This window comes from Pteropus alecto, unplaced genomic scaffold (assembly GCF_000325575.1).
Source record: "Pteropus alecto unplaced genomic scaffold, ASM32557v1 scaffold113, whole genome shotgun sequence".
Taxonomy (NCBI): Eukaryota; Metazoa; Chordata; class Mammalia; order Chiroptera; family Pteropodidae; genus Pteropus; species Pteropus alecto.
The window spans coordinates 3,626,155-3,635,357 of NW_006433949.1; the positions used below are offsets into that span (position 1 = coordinate 3,626,155).

At 46.7% G+C, this 9,203-nt stretch overlaps 1 protein-coding gene across 1 annotated transcript in view; it reads right to left on the reverse strand.

Annotated features, from left to right (window-relative positions):
- Positions 1–9,203, reverse strand: part of TESC (tescalcin) — a 48,180-nt gene that overhangs the window by 20,652 nt on the left and 18,325 nt on the right. Inside the window, exon 2 of the mRNA XM_025044554.1 lies at positions 3,123–3,192. Coding sequence (XP_024900322.1) covers positions 3,123–3,192 — 70 coding nt within the window. The remainder of the gene's footprint in view (positions 1–3,122; positions 3,193–9,203) is intronic.

The window sequence follows — 9,203 nt, forward strand, 5'->3', positions numbered from 1 at the left end:
CAAAACCCCAGCATAGCCCAGGGATCAGAGAGGCTGAAGGCCTGGCCTGGGGCCACTCAGAAGCCCTTGGCAGAGGGGGAACAGCACTGGGGACCGGATCGCAGTCCACAGCTGCTCACTCCTGTCCTGAGAAGTTGGACAGGAAAGCCTGGGGCACCCCAAGAGCTGCCCCATCTCCCTTCTCCAGGCCCCGGAGGGAGGATTAGAATTAGGCAAAGCAGTTCCGGGAGCCTAGGAGGAGGCCCTTCCTGCAGGCCCGTTTGCACAAGTCGCTGTGGTCAGTCCACTTCCTTCCTCCAGGCCGGCAGGCTGGCAGTGTGCAGCTGACAGGAGCCTCCTAGCAGGAGCCTGCAATGGGTGGCTCGGCACCCGATGGGATGCAGCCTCCACCCGCCTGGGCCTGGAGGGCCCACTGGGCACCATTCTCGGTGCTGGGCGAGGCCAACCTGACCGAAACCCTTCTCCCTGGTTAGGAATGCAGAGTCCCAGGCCCCACTCCAGACTGAATCAAAACCTGTGTTTTAACAAGGTTTCCAGATGACCCCCCCTCCCAAACACACACACACACACACACGTGCTCGCCGTCCGGCTGGGGAGGCAGAAACAGATGTTCAGGGCACCTGATGGAACAACAAATGCTATGACTGCCACAGAGAAAAAGGGGGCGAGGGGTGAGAGATTAGGACAGACGTTCTTGCTGAGACCCACCAGATGTGTTGGATTTAGACAGGACAGGTGTGTGAAAAGGCAGGAGGCGACGGGCTTGAGGACAGGGAGGGGATGCTGCAGTGCCTGACAGCTGAGGCTGGGGTGGCGTTGGGGCTGGCTGGTGGGGGACAGAAACGAAGCAGCATTTGCTGAAGCAGCAGATGCTCCAAGCACTGAGCTCGACACCCCGGGGTCTCAGGACAAGGGATTTGCAGCATTTGTGCTCGTCAGAAACGCAGAATCTCGAGCCCCACCCCAGACCCGCTGGAGCCAAACCCGCATTTTAGCAGACTCCCAGGTTATCTGCGTGCACACTAAGTTGGACAGAAGCCGTGAAGAGGACACTGTTTCACTAAGTCCTTGCGAGGGATCCTGAGGGGCTGCTGGATGACACCGTCAGGACTCAGATGCTAGAACTCCAAAGTGGGGGGCCTCCTCTTCCCGCAGTGCCTGTGCTCCCCAACTCCACCCCCACCCCAGTGACAGACTTGGGCATTTCAAAGGGGGGTCCTTGTGACCCCACAAACTGGTAGAATGATGCCAGCCAGTCTGCCAAATGCCAACAAACCCAGCTCAAAGCAGGATGGTCCCACACACACCTCACATCTAGTCCCAAACGATCATGCTCACCTGAGACTCACTTTACGAATGAGACAAGCTCAGGGAAACAGCAACTAATCCACAGTCACAGCCAGTGACACAGACGGTTCAACTATGACTTGTTCTCAAGTCTGAGTTTTTGCCTCTGCTTCCCCCGAGTCTGAAAATTAAACGCGCGTGGAATTGGAACCCGAAGCTGCTCACCTGCCGAGACCCACAGACCTATAACAGCGAGGAGCCCAAGGCGGCTTGTCACAGGGCTGAGGGCAGCGTGCTGGAAAGTTATCTTGAGAAAGTGGGCCCCACCCTGACACCTTCCCAACTGTGAGCTGCATGGTGGTCGGGTCCAACAGCATAAGAACTGAGCACCTGGCACGGAGCACGTGTCCATGAATTTCTGAAGGAATAACGTCCTTGACATTTCCATGTTCCAATATCCGGCGTGCAGAGGTGTCACTGCTCATTAGACCTCAAGGTGCCCTGCTGAGGTGTTCCCGCCCTTCGCTCACTCCTCAGCCCATGCCCCAAGGGGCCCACCTTGCCCTGAGAAACCACTCCAACCCCATCCCTGCCCTTGGCTGATGACCCAGCCCAACCCCTCACAGCTCTGGGGGAAAACCAATTTGCATTTCTAGCCCCTGCCATGGCGATGGGCTCGGACTTGGTCATGTGACCCCAACCGAGCCCATAAGAAGTCAGGTGACCTTTTGCTGGGCTCTGCTCTCTCCTTCACCGGTCTTAGCAAGTGAGATGCACAGAATTAAAGGTGCAAGTCCTGACTGTCTTTAAGTCTGTCTTAGATACAATTAAACTGAGGCTGGAGACCACAAGAACCTTGAGACCACCAGAACCTAAGCTCTGGAAATGGATGCACTGGATTAACAACACGCCTTCGTTCAGAAAAGACAGAGGAAAGTAGATATTTACATATCGGTTTCTAGGAATCTTAGTGAAATTTAAGTCTGTGCACTAAGAAGAAAGAAGTTTTCCTGGACTATGGAAAAGTTTCTTTTAAAATTTCCAAGACTGTAACTTTGAGGCTCTGAATGTTTATTTTAGGAAACTACATCCGTTAGAAAGTTTCTGGTAGAACGGTATTCACTGTATATTGGAAACTCTGCTTGCTATAGTTTGCCTCAAAGCTCCCTCACCAACTTTGATCGACATGCTAACTAGGACCTCTCACTAACCTGGTTCCAAGAAAACTTGACCACCATCTAAGACTGAACCCAACCTCCTAAAAGAAGGAACCCAGGTCAAGGCATTCCTCCTCATAAAAAAGTAACCTACGCAGCTTCTAAAAGATGCAATGTAGAATGGTGAGTTTCCTTGACAGAAATCTGAGGCTGCCACCTGCCATCTTAACCGAGATTGGAACTAACAACCCAGAGGAAGCAGGGTCACGAGATGGAGCCTCATAACAACATCTGAGCCCCTAAACTGGGCTGCATCACAGTTTGTTCATCTTTGGGTACCCAGCAATGAGCACGACCCTGGCACTTAACAGGTCCTCGACATGTGTCTGGAATTCCAAGGCATGTTCCATTTGAGGAAGGCAGGGGTGGCTGGCTAGCTCTTCATCCCCACACCCCTTGGCTTCACTCTAGTTCTAATTTTCTGATCCCAGTAGCAGCAGGCGCAGCTCTTTTAGTTGAGAATATCTTTTCTAGAATTATGAGAATAAAATAACTACAGGTCTGCCTCCAAAAATGGGCTCCTCCACAACTACCCCGCACCCAGGGACAGATAAACGGAAAGAGAAATCCCCAAGAGCCGGGACCTGCCCAACGCCCAAACCCAGCTAACGATCTTACCGGATAGTAGGCTGGTCTCCACTCAGCTGCTTAAACCTCCGGTGCAGCTGCTCGATCTGGTCTGAAGAGACTGCAAAGTAAGACAAAGAAAGAGAACATGAGTGAGAAAGACATCGCTGACCACTAACCCTGGATTCAGGGAGCCTGAATCCAAAGAAAGCCTGGAGCCTCCTCCCCACCCTCCTCTTTCCATCCATCCGTTCTTGTGCCATCTCCCACCACGGCAAACCTGAGCCCCAGATGAGGAAGCAAACTTCCCATTCTTCCTGGTAATGCAGCTCTGGGTCGTTCGTCCTGACCCCCTTGGCAATAATACAACTATAACTAATATCGCCAGCTCGCGGGACAGGACGACCGTGAACCAGGTCATTTTCTCCTCCCGCAGCCCACTAAGGAGATCACGTCCACTTGTCTGACGTTCTCCTCTCCCGGTCCTGATGATGGGTCCTCCCCCAGCCGAGCAAAGGGCTCTGTGTAGTCACAAATTAAGAGACAGAGGAATAGGAAAGGAGCAAAAGTGATTCAGGCCAGTGCTGGAAGTGACGTGAGACCTGTAGCGACAAATGTATGAGGAATCCGGTGGAACGAGGGAAGTGGAAGTAGAATTTTGATAACCGCTGCTGTGGACAATGTATTAAGATTCTCCCAATAACCTAAAACTGAGAAAATCTCAGTACGAGAGTTTTGGGGTTTTTTTTAAATAACCATTTTTGTCTATGGGCCATGTTTCTTACATAGCTAAGATTGGAACTTGTGGGTTCCGCCCACACATGAGTGTTTACTTTATGAAACGCACGAGAGCAAACATGTACACTCACCTTTTCACTTCACCCTCAAAACCACCCTGTAAGTGAATATTTCTTTCTCCACTTGTAATTTGAAAACTGCGTCTCAGAGAGTGCTCACGATCACACAGCTGATAAGTGGCAGCTCGTTTCTCAGAATATCCTTGTGTTCAAGGCCTTTAGGTCAGTGTCCTGGGGACCAGATACAGTGCAGGCAAAACTTTCCAAAGCGGTGGCTGGGCTGGAGGACTGCTACCTCCCACCACCATCCTCCCAGCGTTTCCCATCTCTTAAGAACTCTTTCTCCTCTTGTTCCAGACGTAGCTCATTCCTGAGGCCAACTGGTCACCTTATCGCATATTCATTTTTTTGGCCTCAGGCTCAAGCTGTGATCCCTTCGAAAAACTGCAGCTCTGAATTCTCATGCCTCCCTAGAGGATGCAGTTTGCTAGAAAATATTCGTTATGACTGCGAACTGGTACTCAGGGTTCACTGTGTGCTGGATGCCTCTCCCCACGCACTAGCTCCTCTTCCTCTTAACATCTGGGGTGGGGGGTGTTGTACTCCCGTGTTACAGATGTAGAAGCTGACACATGTGAAGGTTAGATAACCACCAGGGGCAATTATCACCTTTCTGGAGTAAATATGGCCATTTACATCACGTGTATGTCAGCAAAGACATCCGTATACTTGATGGCCTGGCAATTCCACTGCTAGGGTCATATCCAACGGAAATGTGACTTGTGCTCACCAGAAGATGTGTACAAGAATATCTGTGGCAGCAAGATTTGAATAGCCCTACGCAGAAAACTACCCGAATGCCCAGCGACGGCAGGATAAAGTGTTAAAGTGTGCTATATTCAAACAATGGCATAGTATACAGCAATGAACACAACAAACGATATGTGCAATAAGTTGGGTGAGTTTCAAAAACATAATAACAAAAGGAAGCTAGACATGAAAGAGCACATACTTCACGATTCCATTTACATAAAGGTCAAAAGCAGGCAAAACTCATCTACACTGTTAAAAGCCAGGATAGAAAGGCTCCATGCTAACGATTCCAACTATATGACATCTTGGAAAATGCAAAACTATGGAGACCGTAACAAGATCATTGGTTGTCAGGTGCTGGGAAGCAAGGGATGAGCAGGCTGAGCACAAAGGACTTTTAGGGGGAGTGACTACTTTGCATGATACCATAACTATGGATACATGCCATTTACGTTTGTCCAAACCCACACCAAGAGTGGGTGATAATGATGTGTCGATGCAGGTTTTTGATCGTAACAAAACTCTGGTCGGGGATGTTGATAATGGGGGAGACTGTGCACGTGTCGGGGCAGGAGGTATATGGAACATCTCTGAGCCTTCCCCTGAATTTTACTGTGACCCTAACACTGCTCTAATAATAACTAATTTTTTAAAAAATAATAATAATGTCTTAATTTTTTAAAAAGTCAAGGTAGTAGTTGTCCTTGACGGGGGATAGTAATTTGGATGGGGCATGAGGTGGCTTCTGGGTACTGGGAATATTCAATTTCTTGATCCAGGTGCAGGTTACCCTGATGTGTTCTCAAAAAGCTCATGGAACAGTGCACTTATGAGTGGTGTACTGTTTTCTGTATGCATGTCACACCACGACAAAAAGTTTACTTGAAAAGTTCAGGAATCCCACTCAGTAGGAAATTATCCTGAAAAATAAATCCAGCAGGTACAAAAAGATGAATACATAAATGTGTTCACCTTTGCATTCTTTATAATAACTTAAAAACTGGGCTCAATCTAAATGCTCATACCAAAAGCAGATTAATCAAATACTTTATGGTATGTTTTGCCAACTTAAAAAAAAAGTATGCTGCCTTTAAACGTGACAGTTGTACTTCCAGTCAAGACAGCAGGGTAGATAAATGCTGTACTCACCTCTTTCCATGGCCACATCAAAACTACAACTAAATTATAGAACAATCACCCTTGAGAACTACTTGAAGTGTAGCTGAACAGAAATCTTATAACTAACAACATACAGAAGCAGCCAGATCGAGGCTGGTAGGAAAAGCAGAGATGGAACAGGCTGGCCCCACACCCACATGTGGTTAAAAATTGGGAGCGATGTCTCAGCTATCAAGGTCCCCTCTGAAGAACAAGGGGTCCCAGCCCCACACTGAGCTCCACAGCCCAAGGCACCAGTGTCAGGAATAGGTATCCCTATAACTTCTGGCTATGAAAACCAGTGGGAATTACATATGGAGGGCTACTGGAATCCCAGGCATTTCACTTGAGGGACCCCACACACAGACTCCCTCACTGACAGACGTACATGCTCTGAGTTCCAGCACTGGGGCAGTAGCTCAAAAAGTGCCAGGGATGTATGAAGAGAAACTGAGTTGTCTGGCTTAAGAGCAAGGGCTGGAGGGGCAGGGGTTGGGGCAGCTCTCTCTGGGGATGGAAGCACTGCTGGCACCACTGTTCCTTTGTTGAGACCTACTTCCACCCAGCTGGCAGGCTCTGGCAGGTGCCAAATCTCTGCTCTCCATCAACCTGGCTAATACCAACAGCCCTGCCCTGGTGATTGCTGACACCCCACCACATCCAACTTGAGTGCTCATGTGAGCCACTTCCAGCAGCTTTTCCACCCAAGCAGCCTGCCTTGGCTCATGTTGTGGACTTTTCTAAAATCTGTCAAGTCCACAAGCCCCAAACGAGCAATGGATGTCCTCGGCATGTCTTATATCTCTTGCTAAGAGGCCCCAAGCCCCACACAAGCAGTGACTATTCTCAACATGAATTGTAACTCCCATCAGTTGGCCCCAAGCCTGAGATTAGCTGCAGCCATTGTTGGCTTGGAATGTAGCTTCAATTAAGTGGCCAATGCCCCACGCAAGAGGCAGCTGGCCTTAGCTCACACTGTGGTGCCCACCAAAGGGTCCTAAGCCTGACACTAGTGGTGGCCAGCCTCAGTTCACAGCATAGCCTCTCCCAAGCACAAGCAACAACCAACTGCAGGTCACTTTGTAGCACCCAACAGGTGACCCCAAGCTGGGCACAAATGGCAGCTGATACTGGCCTGCACCCGAGTCCCTCCTAAGAAGCTCCGGAACCAGCACACCCAGTGACTGGCTTCTGACCACACCAGATTGCTAAACAACCGGCTCCACAGATGACACACCCAAAGGGCAAACTTGGCTGGCACCAGAGCCCTGCTAAAGTGACTCCAGCTCTGTAGGATCAGCCCCTGTATAAGAGCTTGTCCACTGTAGTCATGGCCTGCCCTCACAGGCAGTCAGCCTGAGTCAGTCCCACCCACTGACATGCCAACAGCAATCAAGACTCAACGATAACAGGAGGGTACACACGACCCGCAAAAGTGACACACCTGGAAAAACCAGCTCAGGTGAATAAGGAGACTGCACCACTGGGACCCGCAGGACATCTACTACATAAGGTCACTCTGCCAAGATTGGGAGATGGAACAGATCTACCTCATACATAGAAACAAACACAGGGAGGCAGCCAAAGGTCCAAGTGAAACATGTCCCAAATGAAAGAACAGGACAAAACTCCAGAGAGAAAAACAACAACAACAACAAAAAAAAACTAAACAAAATGGAGAAAAGCAAACTACCAGATGCAGAGTTCAAAATATTGGTCATAGAATGGACAATGAACTTAGGAGAAGAAGAGATGACCTCAGTGAGAACTTCGACAAAGCGATAGAAATCATTAAAATAAACCAGTCAGAAATGAAGAGTAACTGAAATGAAGAACACATTAGAGGGAATCGACAGCAGATTAGAGGAAACAGAAGATTAAATCAGTGATTTGGAAAACAAAGTAGCATAAAACGTCCAATCAGAACAACAACAAAAGAATTGTGAAAAATGAGAATAGTGTAAGGGACCTTGGGGACAACATCAAGTATGACAACATTCGTATCATAGGTGTACCAGAAGAAGAAGAGAGAACAAGGAATTGAAAGCCTATTTGAAGAAATAATGACTGCAAATTTCCCTACTATGGCAGAGGAAACAGACATACAAGCCCAGGAAGTGCAGAGAGTTCCAAATGAGATGAACCCAAAGAAGCCTACAAGAAGACACGTCATCATGAAAACGCCATAGGTTAAAGACAAATAGAATCTTAAAAGTAGGAAGAGAAAAGCAGTTAGTTACATACAAGCGAGCTCTCTTAACACTATCAGCCAATTTTCCAACAGAAATTTCACAGGCCAGAAAAGAATGGCACAAAATATTCAAAGTGATGAAAAGTATAGGCCTACGACCAAGATTACTGTATCCACCAATACTATCATTTAGAACTGAAGGAGAGATAAGGAGTTTCCCAGATAAGCAAAAGTGAGTCCATTATCACTAAACCAGTATTATAAGAAATGCTAAAGGAATTTCTTTAAGTAAAAAAGATAAAAAATGTGAATTAGAAAATATAAGGAAATTCTCACTGACAAAGAAAACAGTAAAAGCAGCAGTTCACCCATTGTAAAGCTAGTACAAAAGTTAAAAGGCAAAAATAGGAAGAACATGTATAATTAAAACAATAAATTAAGGGATACGAACAAACACACACAAAAAATAATTTAAAAATAATGACAAAAACAAACACGTAGAGGGAGAGTAAAATTTGTAGTGATTTTAGAATGTGCTCAAACTTAAATGACTATCAACTTAAAATAGGCTGCTATAAACATAGCTTGGGATATATGAAGCATATGGTAACCACAAACCAAAAATCTACAAGAGATATACAAGAAATAAAGAGAAAGGAATCCAAACGCAACGCTGTATAAAGTCATTAACATACAAGAGAAGAGAGCAACAGAATGAGAAAGGAACCAAGAACTACAAAATTAATCAGAAAACAATTAATGGCTATCACTACGTACCTATCAAGAATTACTTTAAATGTAAACGGACTAAATGCTCCAATTAAAAGACATAACGTGACTGAATGGATTAAAAAACATGACCCATATATGTGCTGCCTACAAAAGACCTACTTCAGATTAAAAGACATATTCAGACTGAAAGTAAAAGGATGGAAAAGTATAGTTCATGCAAATGAAAATGAAAAAAAATGAAAAACTTACGTCGATGAAGAGATTATCCAGACAGAAAATCAACACAGACACAGTGGCTGTAAATGACACATTAGAGCAGATGAACTTAAGTCAAATTAGGACATTTCACCTAAAAGCAGAATATACATTTTTGTCAAATGCACATGGAACATTTTCCAGGACAGACCACATGTTATGACACGTTAGGCCACAAAACAAGCT